General features: G+C 38.9%; 1 protein-coding gene across 1 annotated transcript in view; it reads right to left on the reverse strand.

Annotated features, from left to right (window-relative positions):
• Nucleotides 1-18329, reverse strand: part of COL19A1 (collagen type XIX alpha 1) — a 300284-nt gene that overhangs the window by 160056 nt on the left and 121899 nt on the right. The window contains exons 13-15 of the mRNA XM_006770338.2: nucleotides 14145-14198; nucleotides 4937-4990; nucleotides 3174-3209 (exon numbers count right to left, since the gene is read on the reverse strand). Of these exons, the coding sequence (XP_006770401.1) occupies nucleotides 3174-3209; nucleotides 4937-4990; nucleotides 14145-14198 (144 nt within the window). The remainder of the gene's footprint in view (nucleotides 1-3173; nucleotides 3210-4936; nucleotides 4991-14144; nucleotides 14199-18329) is intronic.

Below are 18329 nucleotides of genomic sequence, written 5' to 3' on the forward strand. Positions count from 1 at the left end.
CAATAGCTAAAACTGTAAACCTAACTTTCTGTTGGGGTCCAGCCCTAGCAGGTCCAGGGGTTCCCAAAGGTGTGGACACAGAGGCAGAGTTCAGGTGATCATCAAAGCGAGGTTCTCTAGCCAAGTTCTGTCCAGGATCTCCAGCCAGGTTCTGTCTTTATTGTCTTGTTACATCTGTATTTATACCAGTTGATTTTAATCCTGTCAATTTCTATTACAAAGGTTAGGGCGTTTCTTATCTCCATTCCAGGGAGTAAAGATTATGTAGCTTAAGCATGATTGTTTGTAGTTAAAGTGATTAACTACCCGTCTGGCACTTAGTTAAGGAGTTTTATCCCCTCCCTGACTTCAGGGAAAAATCCCTACCTGGGGAAACAACCTTTCTCGGAGAGGTGACCTTGGTTAAAACACATAGCGCCAAGAAGGTGAGCAAACATATTAAGAACAGTATGCCATATATGCCAGGTCCCTTGAAACAGCAAGGATGGACCAGCTCCCGGCAGAAAGGAGAGAGAAAAATAGAGAAACATCAATGTGAGAAAAGCACGTTAATTGGTTGCCTCCTGCCTGCTCCCCAATTGGGGCTGGGGGTCAAATCTGCAACCCAGGTATGTGTCCTTAACTAGGAATTGAACACACTCAAACCATTGAGCAACACAAGCCAGGGCTCGGTGCCTCATTTCATTCAAATATAGTGGAGTCCATCATTGTGGCTTCCTTGAGACTGTTATAAATCACTTCATTAAAATGTATCAATTTGCATTATAAGATGAATTAAATATTTATTTTGCATGGTAATTTGGCATTCATTTAAGTTCATCCCTATTTCATAGTTAACAGTTGATTATCTACATTAATAAAGTAATGCCAAGTATACAGATGGTCATATCCAAGTAGTACAGATTTTTTCCTTTATGAAATAAAACATTTCCTTTCATTGTCTTTTTGCCTTGACATATCCTTAGTTAAGTATAAACATTAGCTTGTGCCCTCTCAGTATCTGCCAGCTGAATAGTGCCAAGAGACACCTAGACACCTATAGTGTGCTACTTGGCAGGAAGACATCAGCCGTCATTAAAAATCCACAAAACCGATACATTCCAATACAACTTTCTGATTACAGAGTCAAAACTGCATAGGCAGTGAACTGATACACATAAACTGCATTTTTCTCTTCAAACACAAGTTGAAAACAACTAGGAAATCAGATAACTAAAAGGAAGCGGTTGAGCAAATCACTTGATTGAAGAAAAACAAGCAGGGGACTTAAGTAAAATGAGCAGGCTTAACCCTAAATCACTGCCAAATAATTTTAAAAAAATAAACTCCACGTAGTATAAAAATTGAATAATATACAGTTAAAGCTGCTTCTAAATACACAGATTTTATTTCCATCTTGAAAAGAAAAGCTTCAAGTACAGAATTCCATTGCAAGTTGAATTTGGTTATTCCTAAGAAAGTCATCTGTTTGGTTCCTTAGATTTTCTATTTATACTTGTCCCTTAAGTAAGCACTGCAAAGACTATTTGTGTAAGACAAGCATGTCAAACTCAAAGGCTAACCAGGGCCAAATAAACAAAGTTTAAGTTTATGTGGGCCACAGAAAAACAAAAGCTTCAATTTTCATAGAAACATAGGTTTATTTCGATAGTGACATGCTGAATACAAAGGGCTGAAATAAATAACTGTTAACATAAAATAATAGAACATTTTCATAAAAATTAATATTTTTTTCTTGAACATTAACTTAGCAGACACTGAATAACTGCACAAATTAATAAGTGTAATACGAATAAACCCATTTTTCTTGTTCTCCAAAAGTGAAATATTTCCTGTTGCGCCCACCAAACAAGTCAGTACAAGACTAATGACGTGGCAATTGGCTGCTAAAAAACTAGCTGCTAGTATTAGTGAAGAGAAATGGTGTGCCAGTGCATAAGGCGCGTAAGGGAAATGAATGCAACATGATTATAGTAATCAGTTATTAGCAAACATTGTAGTTCGTTATTAATAATTATGTATAACAGGATATTATAAAAATTAAATTACAAAAGTTTTATTAAAACATTTCTTATATACTGTTATATTGGCTGGGTCGCAAAAATATTCCTTGTGGGTCACATGCGGTCCGTGGGCCACGAGTTTGACATGCTTGGTGTAAGACATTACTAAAGTATTGTCCAAAACGACATTTTCCAAGTATAAAGCGATATGTAAATGTTATTAAAGCCACACACAGCCTTTGAGATTCTTGTTATGTTCTGTTGGGAAAAGCTCCATCCAGATGCTAGAAGACTTTTTTAAATGTGAGCTTCTATAACCAGGACAGGTCTTTGAAAAATGACGACTTAAATTTTTAACTTATGTCATCAGGTCATACCAACATTAAACTCGAGAGACCTCAGGCTACAAATGATCTTATTTTAAATGAAAACTTTTTTTCTTTTCTATTAGGCTTAGAGTCATTCTTAAATCAATTCTTTAAGTTAAATGAGAATCCTTAATGGCCTATGAACAAAATTTATAGTAGTAAATTGTATATAAATATAAAATGATTACATATTTATGATTAAATTCTTAATAAATGATGAACCATTTAAATGAGAATAATCCAGTTGTGTGCACATTATAAACTTTTCTCATAAATCTGTTTCTGAAAGATCACCATTTTATCATTTGCAAATCTTAGAAGCAAATCATATAGAAAAAAGCAACAGTCTTGGACAGGTGTGGGGGAATGTAACAATCCACTTAAGTAGGTAGCTGTTCTTACCACTGGGGGATTGTGGTTTATTTAGTTCTTTTTCAGTTTGTAGAGTATGGAGAACTGTCTCTGCGTCCATTAACTTTAAGTGTCCCGTTAAGAATGTATAATCAAACATCTAAGGGGTAACATTATGAACCACATGGAAGGAAGGTAGAGAAAATTGCTCAGGACAGGTACTGCCTCCAGACTTTTCTAGTAACTACCTATGAAACCTCAGTTCAAGTACTTCACTACTGTGAGCAGATGCCCCATCTTTAACATTTGGAGGTTTGGCTAAATCCACCTTGAGGTCACTATCAATTCTCAAAATAGCCTGTGGCTTAAATTCTGGTTTAGCCACGATGTAGTGTAAATAACAAATAGGATAACATATTTCAATTTTGCATTTTGATTTAAGAATACTTACAGTTAAGGCTGGTGGTCCTGGAGGTCCTGTTTCACCCTAAAATAAATTAAAGTTGCAGTTACCAGTAGCCTCTTTTTTACACATAATATTTGTAAGTTTTCTGAATAGATAGAAACAATATCTGAATAGGTAGATAAATCCTGAAGAAAAGAAAAGTAGAAGTTTATCTTGATAAAAGCACAATGAGAAATGTATCATGTGCTTTGAGCTCTCATGATATAAATATCACCTGGTGCACTCTTATGTTTTTTTTGCAGGACTTGTTTTGAAAAGCTAAAATAATCTAATTTCTATACTTTTATCCACTGAACCAAAATTAGAAAGAATATTTCTTCAAATATGACCATTTGCCAATGGAGCAGCTGGGACATGTCACAATGACGGACAATTTTTCTGACAAAGTTAGTATGAGGATCAGCAGAAATAATAAATGGATGTTCCCACTTCATGCCTCCCAGCTGCAAGAAGTGGTCCCATGGCTTCTTCCAATGCTCTGCTGAATTGGCATTGCACTTGCCATCAATTGTAAAAGGCTTTGCCCATATTTATGTATTTTTAAATACTAACATTGCTTTGCTGATGTATGTGAATACAAATTACCAGATGGATGTATTGACAAACGAATCAAAGTCTTTAAAAAATGGTTCATCTAAAAGTTCACTATTTTCCGATATGTAAATACTAGTGGCCCGGTGCGCGAAATTCATGCACATTAAAAGGGAATTAATTAGAGGAAATATTTTAATATTGCTATTTGCCCTTTCTCTATAATAGAAGTGTCAGAGATGAAAGAAAATTGGTAAAATGTATATGAAAATCTTCCTCCTGTTAGAGTCTGGGGCGCGCCACGGGACCCAGAGTCATGCCATTAAGACCAAGCATCAAGGCTATAGTCCTTATTTAAATGGAGACTATGGAGAGCATACACTATGTGGCATGGGGCACTGGGACCTTGTATTCTCAGATTGAAACTATCTCTATAACTTTCTCTTTTCTCATCTAATATAGTCATCTCAAAAGTTAAGACAGCATTGTATATTCATTATTTGGGGGAATGATTGAATACAAATGACCAATCTTTGTTAAGAAACACTGATGTAGCCTATATCACTCACTGAGGACCGATTTACAAGACCAGCTTTAATGCAGAGGTAAATATTGATGACAGACAAGGATTTCTAAAGCGCTGATGGTGGAGAACTACATATAGTGCAAAACACCCATGCATGCAATTCTCATCAAATTGGGATCATTCAATGACCTTGCGCCAAACGACTCTTGCTTTTACTATTTCTTAATTCTCTTTTCAAGGTCAATTGCCAATATGCCACTATAAAATGGCATATAAGAAAAGGTGGCAGGAAATGGAGCATTTAGACGAAGATACTAAATTAGCCTCCTTTCCCCCAAAGGCCACCTGCTTCACCATTACAGGAGCAGCTCAGTGCTACTGGCACAGTTCCCTGATACAGGACATGGTTGCTAATTTGGTGATGGAATACCTAATGCTGTTAAGCAAGAAATAGAAAAGGGAAATCTTATAAACACAAATTAATGTTGACTAGCAATTGCGCATTTAGTCTCTTCATACTAATTAAATGAACCAAAAAAGGGCTTTTCTTGTTCAGATGCTTTTAACATAACAGCCTTTGGTTCATTTGAACAAAATTAACTTTTGGCAGTTAAACAGGATCCATGAAAAGTCACTGCGCAGGTTCTCAGGGGTTTCTTAAGATCGACACTTTTCTCGGTGAGCATGATACCTTTTCTCCTTTGGGGCCAGGTGCACCACGAGGACCCAAGTCACCTTTCAAACCCTGTACAAAAAATAAAACCAATGTGATTTCTATACACAGTGCACAGAAAGCTTCCATTTCTAACGAGTCATTAGTCACAAAATAAATCATAATTTACTGAGCTCCCAAACCACATTCTGCAGTGTGTGGAATGGACAGAAATGGAGACAACTGGCAGTGAAATGACAAGCAACATCTGCGCTGCGGTGGGTATAGATATGTTAAATCAGTGTGAGTCCTCCATTGTGCATATTTGTGCAACTTTGCTTCCTGCTAAACTGACATTAATTCACCATCTGGGAGAACATCACTGAGATCTATATGAGCTTTTAAATTTCCACTTTGGATTAAATTTGGAGATGTTGTAAATACCTCTGATTTAGCATTGATTTGCCCCCAAAATTCAAGACTTAAATTTAAAAAAATATTTTTATGTCTCTATCAAGAAATCTCATTGTTGGGGGAAAAGAAATGAAAGATGTATTCTTTTCCAACCACTCACAAAGCTGAAGCTAAAATGTAATCTCTTTTCTCTTTTAAAGTGTGATTTAGTTCTTGAATTTCTCTTTTTTTTAAAACCTGGATTTATAAAGCTATCAAATGAAACTATATAAGATACAGCATATCAGACAGTAAATGTATTCATAAATCTCCTAGACTCTTGGGTGTTTTAGTGGGCCTTTAGTTGATTTGACTCAGAAATGACAGCTTTCAGAATATTACAACACATTTCACCACAGGAGATCAGTTCTACAGTCAAATGTACTCACAGTGTAAATACAAAGAAAGCTAGATAGACATACCTTGACTGTGTGGTAAATAGGAAAAAAATATCTTTCCTTGTACTTAATTTAACACATTGAATGAGGGAAGAACAATAATGGGAAAAGAAATATTCTGAAGCCATACAATGCACAGTAAATCTAAGTGTCTTACTGTTCCTGAAGGGTCCAGCTATCACTGCTCTGACATTTTGTAGTAAATAAACAATGCCTAGTGCCATCACCTGTAGCTTCCACAATGCAGAAGCTAACAATAAATTTAAAGGAACAAAAGAAACCGGATACTTAAAATCTTGTTGCAGACAGGATGTGAAAACTGTAGTTTTATACTTTAAGGAAAAAAATGAATGAAAACAGCATCTAATTGGAAAAAGAAAACAACCCTTTGTAATTGCATAAACACAAATGTAGTTTATAGCGATGTAGTTTATAGTGATGTTTCTTTCATCGTTACCTTGGAGTAGTTATAGACCAAAGATGAGTGAAAAATAAATCATCTTTGAGAATGGATATTCTCTTTGAAATATCCATTCCTTCCCAACTCGAGCAGCAATGCTCTATTTGTACATGCCTCTGGAGTGAAACTTTCAACCCACATATTCTGAAGACTTGTGGGAAGAAAACTACCAGTTCTGTAACCAGTTTTTATTTTTAATGCACTCCTTCATTCATCCACTTAGTCAATAAACATTTATTGTATGCCTGTGTGCAGTCACTCTTCTAGCCTTCAGACCTGCATTGTCCAATACAATAGCCATGAGTGGCATGTAGCTTTTGAGTCCTTGCAATGTGGCTAGTCTGAGCTGAGATGTGCTGTGAGTGTGAAATACTATTGGCTTTTTGATATTTGGTACAAAAAAAGGATGCAAATTACTTATTAATACTTTCCATGTTGATTATACGTATATCAAAATAATAAGCAACATTTTGGACATGGGATTCAATAAGATATGTTATTAAAATTAGTTTCACCTATTTCTTTTTACTTTCCTAATGTAGCTACTAGAAATGTTATATATTTACATATGTCTTGAATTTGTAATATTATATTTTAAAAAAATATTATATACATAATATTATATAATATACAACATAATGTAGTACTCTGATATAGAGGTACAAAAAAAGAGCAAGAAGTTCACAAAGACTCTCTCCTTGACCAAACTTTAGTCAAGCTTCTCTGAGTTCTCTTCTTGACAAGGCCTCAATCTTGGTCCCCAGCCTGCCCCCCATCCTTGATATCTGATCAGGCTCCTCATCCCCCAGATTTGATGTCTTTGGCCTGCCGTTAGCAAGAATCCCCTTACCCTTGTTGTCTGTTCTTAGTAATTTTCCATTCACTATCTCATCACTCTGTGGGTTGGCTATAAATCCCACTTGTTCTATTTGTATTCAGCATTGAACACAATCTCTCTTCCCTATTGTAAGAGCCATATAAGCAATAGTCTTGAATAAAAAGTCTTCCTTACCATTTTAATATTTTTTTTCCTTAACAAAAATCAAGATCTCTGCCCTTATAGAACTCATGCTTTAAGATAAAGGTGATTGACAATAAATAGGTCAACCGGCTGAATGTGATAGACATGAAGGAAGTGAGAACTACTACTTCAGCTGGGGTGGTCGGAAGCAGCCTCTGTGTGGAGGTGACATTTGTTGTTTCAAAAGATCCAGCCATGCAATGATCCTGGGGAAAAGCACTGGGGTTGAGGGAACAGCTACTAGCACAGAGCCCCGAGGGTGAAAGGAGTGTCCTGAGTAAAGGTTAGCCAGGGGTCATGGCACACAAATTGCTGGCCATGGTAAGAAGGATAGGTATTTTTGTAAGTACAATGGGAAGCCACTTATTGTTTTAAACATGGAAATGACCTGATTTGACTGTGTTTCAAAAATAAACCACTGGCTACAACATGAAAAGAGACTAAAGGCAGCAAGAGTGGAAGCAGAGAAGGCGCTATAGCAGCTTTTCAGTCAAGGGAGCAGGATGGCTGAGACAGGGTGGTGGTAGAGAGGGAGAGAAACATCGATGTCTGGGAGAAATACTGACCAGTTGGTTTCGCACCTGTAATGGGGATTGAACATGCAACCTAGGTATGTGCGCTGCCTGGGAATCGAACGTGCAACCTTGTTGGTGTATGAATGACTCTCAACCAACTGAACCAACTGAACCAACCGGCCAGGCAGGCGTCACATTTTATGCATAACCTTTAGTAAGTTACTGAAGCTTCCCTATAAAACACATTATAAATAATAGTTATCTGGAAAGCTTGTTCTGAGAATCATATGTTGTAAGAACACTTAGCACATGGTAGGTACTTAATAAATGCAGCTTCTACTTTCCAAGTCCAAGTTGGATGGATAATTAATAGTTGAGTTCTGTACTCAGGTTGATGGATATGTACAATTGTGCTTTAACTCACACAAGGATAAAATGCAATTGAGAAGTATTGCTTTCCTCAAGCTTCTGCTTTTCTGGCCACTGACGTGGGCCCATGTAACTCATGTCTTTCTGTGACAGAGTACAGTGTTTTTAAGGCCGTGGCATCATAATAGGTTCTGAGAAACAGATCTGTAATGCTTTTTTCAAGTGCAATTTTTCTCCTCCTGTCACACTGGTGCTGCTATCCGTGGGTATTGAAGACTGGGGAGAAAAAGACATAGTGCTCACCATAAAGCATAAAGAATCAAATGGAACAGACTCCGAATTCAATATTGAATAAGGTAGGCATCAATTACCAAGGTTCTCAATAAAATTCATGTGGATAAAGATTCTCAAAAGTACAGTAGTGGATTCTGTATGCGAAGCAGAGACAGAACTTCATCCAAAGGCAAGTGGAAAGCTGAAGGATGATTGTAACCACATTTATAAAAGCAGGTAGATGATGAAATTAGTTTTTATTGGGAGATCTACTCATGAAATTTAGCATTTTTGAAAATCAGAAGATGATACAAAATAATGTTATTTGTTAAAATTTTTAACCCATCAGTGATGCTCTTTACCCATCTTCCACCGACTGCATCTTACTCCCCAGCAACGGCACCAGCTATGCGCTTTGTTATTCCAATATTTTTTTTATTCAGGGTTAGATTGCATTGGTATAAGGAGATTAACATGATTATTTTAAGGACATCAGTTGCTGTGATTCTGATAAGGGATGTTTGAAAGGCAATAATAAAGATGCAGGGGAAGAGACTAAACTCAATGATTGAAATCTACTTTCCTAAGATGATATAACCCCACAAAAACAGATGAATGGATAGCTATTTCCATTAGAGGTGGACATGTTTTATTTAACAGTTTCTGAAAGCAGCAAATGTTTACATGGCTCTTACTGTGAGTCACTGTTCTACATGTTTTACATAGGATAAGTTTTATAATCCTCAGCAAAAGCCTTTGAGTTAAGTATTATTAATATGAAGACCCCATTGTGTAAATGAAGAAACTGAGTCCAGAGAGTATAAGTAATGTACCAAGTAGTTTGACAGCCAGGCAGTGGCTGAGCTGGGATCTGAGCCCAGGTAGTCTGGCTTCAAAGGCCACATTAACAATGTTGCAAGTCTCCCTCTCAAGTCTGCTCTGAGATGCCACTGTTGAATGTGTCTCACAGTAGGCCACAGTCAAAATCATTTAATTATAAACTAGAATGTCTTCAAGCTGGGGTCTTGTATTTTGAAGGCTAAATTGTAGCAATTCAAAATTTGACAATTTCAATATATGTCTGCCATGCATTATTTAAACTATATATTTGGTATGCAATCTATAATAATAAAAGTGTAAAATGCTAATTAGACCGGACAGCTGAACAACCTTCTGGATGTCCTTCTGGACGACCTTCCGGATGAAGCTGGGGCTGCGAGAGCCGAGCCCCTTGCACGAATTTTGTGCTTTAGGCCTCTAGTATTTAATATTTAAACTGTATGTGCTTAGTAAATACTGTTGGTCTAATACTCAAATATACTAGAGATCAATCCACAGTTTATATACACACACACACACACAGTTGGTGAGCTTCAAGGATGCTGAACATTCTGCTCTTGTAAGACAGTCCCACATGGCAAAGAAATGTCTTGCCCCAAATGCCAACATTATCCCCTTGAAGAGATCGAACCACTGCACCCTCCCCTTTAAACAAGGTTTACACTTTCTGAAGTGAGCTTGCACATTTTGTAGGAAAGCTGGCACAGAAATTATTAAAAGATACATTTACATCAAGGTATACATAATATGCAAGAATAAAGACTATAAAAAGGGCCTTTGGTTCATGTAGTAGAAATATTAAATTCTTCCAATTTTCCCTGATTTGGAAAGAAGCTGGAGTGAGCTGGCCCATTGATTTGATTCACTACACATCCTAACAGAATATTCCTGAAGTTATAATCCCCATCATGGCTTGACTTCGATTCAAATGGAAATAGCTATTATAATAGCCTTCATCCCCTACAAATGTGTACCTGTGCTTATGGAAAGTCAAAGTCACTGTCATAAGTGCTGAGTGATTTTTAGCTTGCAGAGTCTGTTTACTTTGGCATTGAAAAATAGACAATAACAAGGGGAGCATGAGTTAGTGGGAAAATAAGAGGCTTTTCAGTTAAACATGTAGGGTGAAAGGGGCTGATTTTTACCATTTCTAAAAGAATGTTGCTTAATTTCCCAAGCCTTTATTTCTTGACTCTGAAATAGCCTAACTAGCCCATAAAGCTAGGGTGAGGATCCAATTTCAAATTCCTCATGAAAACAGTTGATAAACAATAAACAACCACCATCGATGCTATAATAGCTGCACACTTGATTCTTCACTCCAATCTGTGGTAAAGGGGAAGGAGGAGAACTTCCATCACTTTCCTTATTTCTCTTTAGTCATGACTCCTAAATATCTTTGGCAAAATTAAGGAAAGGAAAATAGTATCATCTGCATGTTAATTAAGTAACCAACTGAGAAAAGCTGGTCACTGTGCTTTGTCATGCTTTATGACATACCTAATGAGCTACATTAGACAATGATCTGGTTAAAGAAATGGCAGCCTGTGGCTGGGGCATGTGAAGGACACTTCCAAGATCCTCCTCAAAGCGGAACGGTCATCGCGCTCACCAGGCTGTGGGCTCTCACCACAAGCTGATCTACTCAGGTTTGGACTCATACAATGGCGGCCAGAGTGTTTAGGCATTTAATGGGCACTCAAGTACATCTGTGTATCAATTGGTTAATTCTAAAAAGCCACGTCACCTTACTTTCAGATACCATAAAAGTTTTCCCCAAATCTTTAAGTTAATGTGAATGTATGTCAGGTTCCAATCCCTCAGGCCTCTTTCCAGCTTTATTCTCAAGTATTTGGGATAATCCTTTCTCTATTCCAATTCTAACATTATCTTAATAAAATTCTAAAAAACTTATTTTGCTTGTCTATCTCAGAAAGCCCACATACATGTAGCTTGGTTATCTGTGCAACAATATAGTTAATGTGTTTCAACATTACTATATTTCCTGTAAAGTAATATCTTTCCCATAATGAATGGTCAAAACCTTGGGTTATTTTTGAGTTTTCCCTGCAATCAAGTACCAAATAGTATAGTCTACCTATGCAATATCATTGTGTGTCCTCCCTTCCATCTCTGCTATTCTAATTCAGGCTCCATATACTTATATTTTAGACTATTTTAACAATCTCTCAGTTTTTAAAATGAAACATTGGCAAATGATTATTGAGAATATATTCACTCCAAAAAATTTATGAAGTACTAGGGATTTCAAGAAAAGGTCTTCGCTCTCATGAAGAGTGTGATAGAAAAACAAACAAACAAACAGAAAACACAGGCAAAAGCCCCAACTCTCCATAAAACAAATCTTCATTTAACACAGCTTGGACCATCTCTCCCCTCTGTGCAGAGGAGGAAGGACAAACATCCTCATATACATACTTTCCACACTGTGGGTCCAGCTATATTCCTCTTTTATTGTTCCCACAATGCCTTACATGTAGCAGGAATCCCAGGAAACCTGCGTGGATGCTTTAAATTTCCTCATGCTTTCCAAATGTACAATTGTAACCTCTTTGAAGGAAATCTTAGTTATGGGGGCTTCAGGATCTATACGTAGTTCATCACTTTACAGACTCTGAGAAGTAATTTTTCTCAGCTGGTGGCAGAGCTGGCACACAAACTGGACCCTGGCTTTCTACTCCGGAACTGGTACCACTGCATCAGGGGCGTCCAATGACAGGGGAGGGAGGTGAATCAGAGGCTCCATTTAAATGTGTGGGCCCAGGGCTGTGACAGTGCAGGTCCTGAGGTACAGCAGGAGGTAGAGAAGAGGCAGAGGCTCCCCTCGCTGCAAGCCACCGGTGCCGGCTCCTGTTCTCTGGTGTATAAATATGGCCTCAAAGGGGAGAGGAAAAGAATGAGGGTCACACTGCAGATGCAAAGGTGGCTTCTCAGGAAGTAAATAAGAGTGAAGCCCTGGGGGTCAGGCCTCATGCCAGTGTTCACCACTAACTCTCCGGGCTTTGGAGGAACCCTCCACACCACTGGGGTGAACCTCTTACTTTGTCCAGAGGCCCCAAAGACTGTCATGATCAGCCTCCCTTCCCACGCAATGACCTGCTACAGGCAAGATGGGGTTTGCTATAGAGGGATTTGATGCCTCTATGGCATTAAGGAATCAAATCTAGCTTTGTTTTTCTTTTAATTCTTCATTCTTTGTTATTCTTTATCCATAAAGCAGGTAGTGTGGCCCTTCAGAGCCTTTCAAAAATGTTTTTCATGCAGGTGGAAAAATAAAATTGCGGGGGAAAAACTGATTCTCATTGTGGACACTTTCCCTGGTAAAGTTAGCGGATCTATAGTAAGTGGTGAGGTTGATGACCTCAAGTAAGATTAATCTACATTTCATAGAAAAACCCAGATTTGGGCCCTTAAATTTCATCATAAGAATCTAAGTAAAGCTCCAGAAATAACTGTCATTAGGGGAAGAAGAGGAGATAGTAGGATCGGAGGGTGTTACAGGCAAGGGTATCCATGAGGTGGAGGAACTATGGCAGGGGAGGGAGAGCAACACAAATACACATTTCCCTTCCTTTCTGCCTTTTCTTTTCACCACTGTGATCTTACCTTTACAGACCCTCAGTAGATGGAGATTTGGGGGAGGATGAAAAGTGACTCTTGGGTAAGAACACAGGCCACAGCAGAATGTAAGAAGTGAAAAGACAGAGAAAGGAAGACTAGACAAAACACAAGCCAGAAACAAGGAAGAAAGGGTTGTTAAGGGTAACACAACGGCTTTGAACTACACGGGTCCATGTGTACACAAATTTTCTTTTTATGTTTTTTTTGTTTGTTTTGTTTTTTAAAAAATATATTTTATTGATTTTTTACAGAGAGGAAGGGAGAGAGATAGAAAGCTAGAAACATCGACGAGAGAGAAACATTGATCAGCTGCCTCCTGCACATCTACTGGGGATGTGCCCGCAACCCATCTCTAGCCCCCACTGACCTCTTCTAGCCTGCCTCCTCCCCACCAGGCCTTCACCACCCTATTGTCTGTATCCACGGGGTATGCATATATGTATGCAAGTTCTTTGGTTGATCTCTTCTCACCCACCCTTCCTCCCCTGTCTTCCCTTTGAAATTCAACAGTCTGTTCCATGCTTCTGTGTCTCTGGATCTATTTTGTCCATCAGTTTATTTTGTTCATTAGGTTCCACATATGAGTGCCATCATGTGATACTTACCTTTCTCTGACTGGCTTATTTCACTTAGCATAATAATCTCCAGGTCCCTCCATGCTGCCTCAAACGGTAAGAGATCCTTCTTTTTTACAGCTGCAGAGTATTCCATTGTGTAAATGTACTGCAGTTTTTTAATCCACTCATCTGTTGATGGGCACTTAGGCTGTTTCCAAATCTTAGCTATTGTAAATTGTGCTGCTATGTGGATTGTTTTCAAAAAATAACTGTACTATTTCTGATCTGTGGTTAGGAGCCCATGCATGTGGAGGGTCACCTGTAAACATTGATCTATGCCATTTTATCCAGAGTACTTGAGCATCCTTGGATTTTGGTACCCACAGAGGAGTGTGTGTGTGTGTGTGTGTGTGTGTGTGTGTGTGTGTGTTTCTGCACACACACACGCACACCATGGAACCAACTAAGTTTTGGGACAGTCAAAAGTTATATGCACATTTTCAACTGTGCAAGGTTTGGTACCACATTGTTCAACAGTCACCTGTATATAAAGTCAAGGCACAACCTGTAGTGAAATTAAAACCTCTGGTTCTCTACTAGGCCATGTGAAAAAACTGCCTTTATTCTTACACTGTAGTTGAATCTTAATAGCATCAGGTAGCCAACATATTTCAGTAGCAAAATGTAAAGTCTACTAGAAAAAAGAGAGTTGGGCTTACATCTTTTCCATTAATGCCAGTCAGACCTGGATTGCCTTTTTCTCCTTGTTCACCCTAGAAAGAAACAATTTATACAATGAAAAATATTATATATATATATAAGAACATTTACTAAGAAAAAACAAAAGAGTTACACTGTTAGGGTATTTATAAAAATGTGATTACTTTGTTAATCCCTTGAAAGAAACATTTCCTTAAAAAATAATTCTGAGTTCTAGAATCAGAGAGGGGTTTAAAGGTCCAAAAAAAGCTGCATAAAAATGATTAGAGTAGAAATAAAACAAGGATTATTTATTTGCCGCTATAAGCAATAAGGAACTTTCTGGAGGGCAATCTGGCAATATATATCAGGGTCTTAAATCTGTTCATTTCATTTGGCTCAGTGATTTCACTTCTAAGATTGTATCATAAGGAAATAATAAGAGTAGGAAAAAGAAATACAGACTAGGTTATATTACTACAGTGGGTATAAAACTGGTAGAGGAATGGTACCCAATGGATCAATATCTCACACTTATCAAGTTCTCTTAATCTTGGCATCATTGACAATCCTTTGTTTAGGGCTCTCCTCTCCATTGTAGGATGTTCAGCATCATCTCTAGCTTCTATTCACTAGAGGCCAGTAGCCAGCCTCTCCCCCAGCCCCTCTACACTCAATCTTGAAAAAAAACATATCTCCAGACATTGCCAAATTTCCCACAGAGGGCAAAATTGCCTCTAGGTGAGAATCACTAATATATTATATATCATGAAGGTATATATAACAGATTTGTAATATGAAATGTTACAACAGACTGGAATGATATACTGTAATAAACAACATAGACTTTATTAAGAATAAATATGCAGTCTTGTATTTAATTTAATTCTGTATAGGTTAGAGAGCCCTCTTAGAAATTAAAATATTAAAGGAGCAAAAGAAAATATAAGTGAACATAGCTTAGAGCTCATGGTAAGTAAGAGATCTTTAAGCATGGAACCTAGAGAAGAAATTTATAATAGAAAAAATTATATATGTGACAAAATATTAATTATACTAGAGGCCTGGTGCATGAAATTCATGCATGGGGGGAGTCCCCTCAGCCCAGCCTGCACCCTCTCCAATCTGGGACCCCTCAGGGGATGTTCCCCAGGATCGGGCCTAAACCAGCAGTTGGACATCCCTCTCACAATCTGGGACCATTGGCTCCTAACTGCTCACCTGCCTGCCTGTCTGATTGCCCCTAACTGCCCCCCATTACTGGCCTGGTCACCCCTAACTGCTCCCACTGCTGGCCTGGTCACCCCCACAACTGCCCTTAACTGCTCCCACTGCTGGCCTGGTCACCCCTAACTGCCCCCACTGCCGGCCTGGTCTGCCCTAACTGCCTCCCCCACTGGCCTGGTCATCTCTTACTGTCCCCCTGCCAGCCTGGTTGCCCCTCACTGCCCTCTTGCAAGACAACAATAAATACCACAAATTAAACTAAAAGGCAAGTGAAAAAAATGGGGAAGAGTATATGGTGGCTTACTAGTTAACACACAGTTTTTATCATACATAAGAAAAGGATATATCAGGTAATTTACTATAAGCAATAAAAAAGAAATGCAAGATGACATTAATATTGTAACTGGTATTAATTCATCAGGTTATATTTGGGACTAGGTGAACTCTAAAGCATCTCCATCGTAAATTCTATCATTCTTTGGGGGGTAAAAAGGCAGGGGGAGTTCTATATCCAGACAAAAACATAATGATATTCAAGCATTGCATACTAAATAACTCCTAAACAAAAGAAAGTTGACAATAGTAACCAGCTGTTACTTTTTTATTCACTGAGAAGAAAATGAGTAAAACCACAGCACTACAGATTTAAGGTAGAATTAAAGGAAATTTTATTTGCCATCAGAGGTTGTTGGAGAGTAGATGCATTTAGATTGCTTTTCAGTGTTTGGATAAGTTCAAAAGCAGAAAAAATTAAAAATACAAACCCAACAGAACATCTCTGAAGATTTCTTGGAAAATACAATAAATCATTCTAGACTGATAGAAACTTAAGTGCAATCCCAACCAAAGGAAAGAGGATGAATGGGAATTAGATTACATTTAAGATTTTTCCAATGCCTATTCTTTGATGAAACTAATTTCAAAACTATGTGAAAATTAATGTCCTTCCCAACAAAACCACAATGCTTTGGTATTTAAACTATTACATTTAGGTAAGTAGTGAAACCTATTTATAGAGGTTGAATTAATCAATTATTATCCATTATGCAGGTACAGTAGTTATTAGCATTACTAATGTTTCAATAGATACCAGCAATAATATATTAGCTCCTGTTTTATATACCTTACTACATGCCAGAATCCATATGAAGTGCTTGCATAGTAAAGACTCTTTTAAATTCTAGCAGCAATTATAAGTGGGGGTTCTCAGCTCTTACTACCGATGATAAATTCACATCTCAGAGGACATATGTAACTTGCACATGGTCAAAGAACTCCTCCTATTATCTTGCATTATTTGCTCAATTACTTTGATTCACAGGGACTTTCATTCAATTGGTCTAATTTGACCTTGTACCACATGCCCTAAGCTTCCTTCGGTTTTCCGCTCAAGTTGTGGTGTTCAGTTCCTATGGAGTCTTGGATGCTGTCCACATCTCACCTCAAGCTCAACTTTCCTTCCTATCTTTGTGTCCCTGACTGTGGTGTTTCTGAGGCTGGAGTATTTTTTCATGCCCAGAAGGCAGCCTGGAAGGGAGGTGGGGTAGGGGAGGGTATAAGATCCCTGGAAACAGTCTTCCACCAAAGAGTGACAGGGGTTGGTGGACTCATGCGTCCATTTCCTAGCCCATGGAGACAACTGCAAGGCATGTTTCCCATGATTCCTCAGAGGGTCCCCAGCATAACTCAGTCCCAGTTCCCTACAATGATAACCAGCTTAAAACATACCCTTTTATGAACTTTTTCTTGTTACTTGACTTATCCTCCCCGCCCCTTAACACCTGTTTCTTGAGATCCCTCTCAGATAAACTACCTGCCCCAACCATTGTCTTGAACCTTGTTTCAGGGCAACCCAAGTGAAGGTGATGTCCATCAGCCCCCAGTGTCTGCATTTTTGTCCATACTCACGACCCATCCTTGAACTGCTCTGTTATCACTACTCTAATACTAGTATACCCTGGATCTTCTCCATCTTCCCGGTGGCGCCAAGTTCAAAGAATCCAACTATCCATCTTCTCTCTTGTTCCTAGGCTGTTGACTAATTCAGGAGAAAATTATATAATGGGGCAGTTAAGCACCATTATAAATTCATGATAACTAACCTCATTCTAGGTCGTTAATCTACTCCATTCCCTTCAAATCCTTAGTATTAGGGTTTCTGCTCTTACTCTCAGATGGCCATGCTTCCTGCAGAGAAAGCAGAAGCCATCCAAGAAGCTTTTCCCTTAATGCCTTGAAATGTATGAATTAACTTACATCTATATCACCATTCCCTCTATTCTTATGCATAGAAGAACTGTTTCATTCTCTCTTTAATACTTATCCCTCAACCTGTGCTTTCAATTTCATCTATTTCTTCTCATGCAATTTATTTAAACTAGAGGCCCGATGAATGAAATTCGTGCATTGGGGAGGGAGGGGAAAGGGGTCCCTCAGCCTGGCCTTCAAAGATGCCAGCCTCCCTCACCTCAGACTCTGGCCTGGGGCCCCTTGCCCTCCTCTCTCTTCACCCGGCCAAGCACACATGTTCAACTTTAGAAGTTATTTACTTACTGATGGTTAGTAAATAACTTCTAAAGCTGAATGTGTTGCCACGAGCCCAGCGTTCCTTGCCAGGGACTCCAGCCCCAGGCTCTTCCCCTCCCCTACCTCAGTGTGTCACAGACGCTGGGCTGGCAGCGCAGTGAGCCCAGCATCCCTCACCATGGACTCTGGCCCAAGGCCCCTGCCCTTCCCTCCCTCCGGCCAGGGTGCAGACACTGGGCATTGCTGGAGGTAGACTCCGCGAGCCCAGCATTACTCACTGCGGACTCTGGCCCAAGGCCCCTGCCCTTCCCATTGACCCAAGGCCTCTCCCCCCCCAGCCCCCCCAGCGCAGACGCTAGGCTCACAATGCTGAGAGCCCCGCATCCCTCGCCGCAAACTCCAGCCCAACGCCCCTGCCCTCGCCCTCCCTCCATCTGGCCAAGGTGCAGATG

This window comes from Myotis davidii, unplaced genomic scaffold (assembly GCF_000327345.1).
Source record: "Myotis davidii unplaced genomic scaffold, ASM32734v1 scaffold803, whole genome shotgun sequence".
Classification (NCBI taxonomy): domain Eukaryota; kingdom Metazoa; phylum Chordata; class Mammalia; order Chiroptera; family Vespertilionidae; genus Myotis; species Myotis davidii.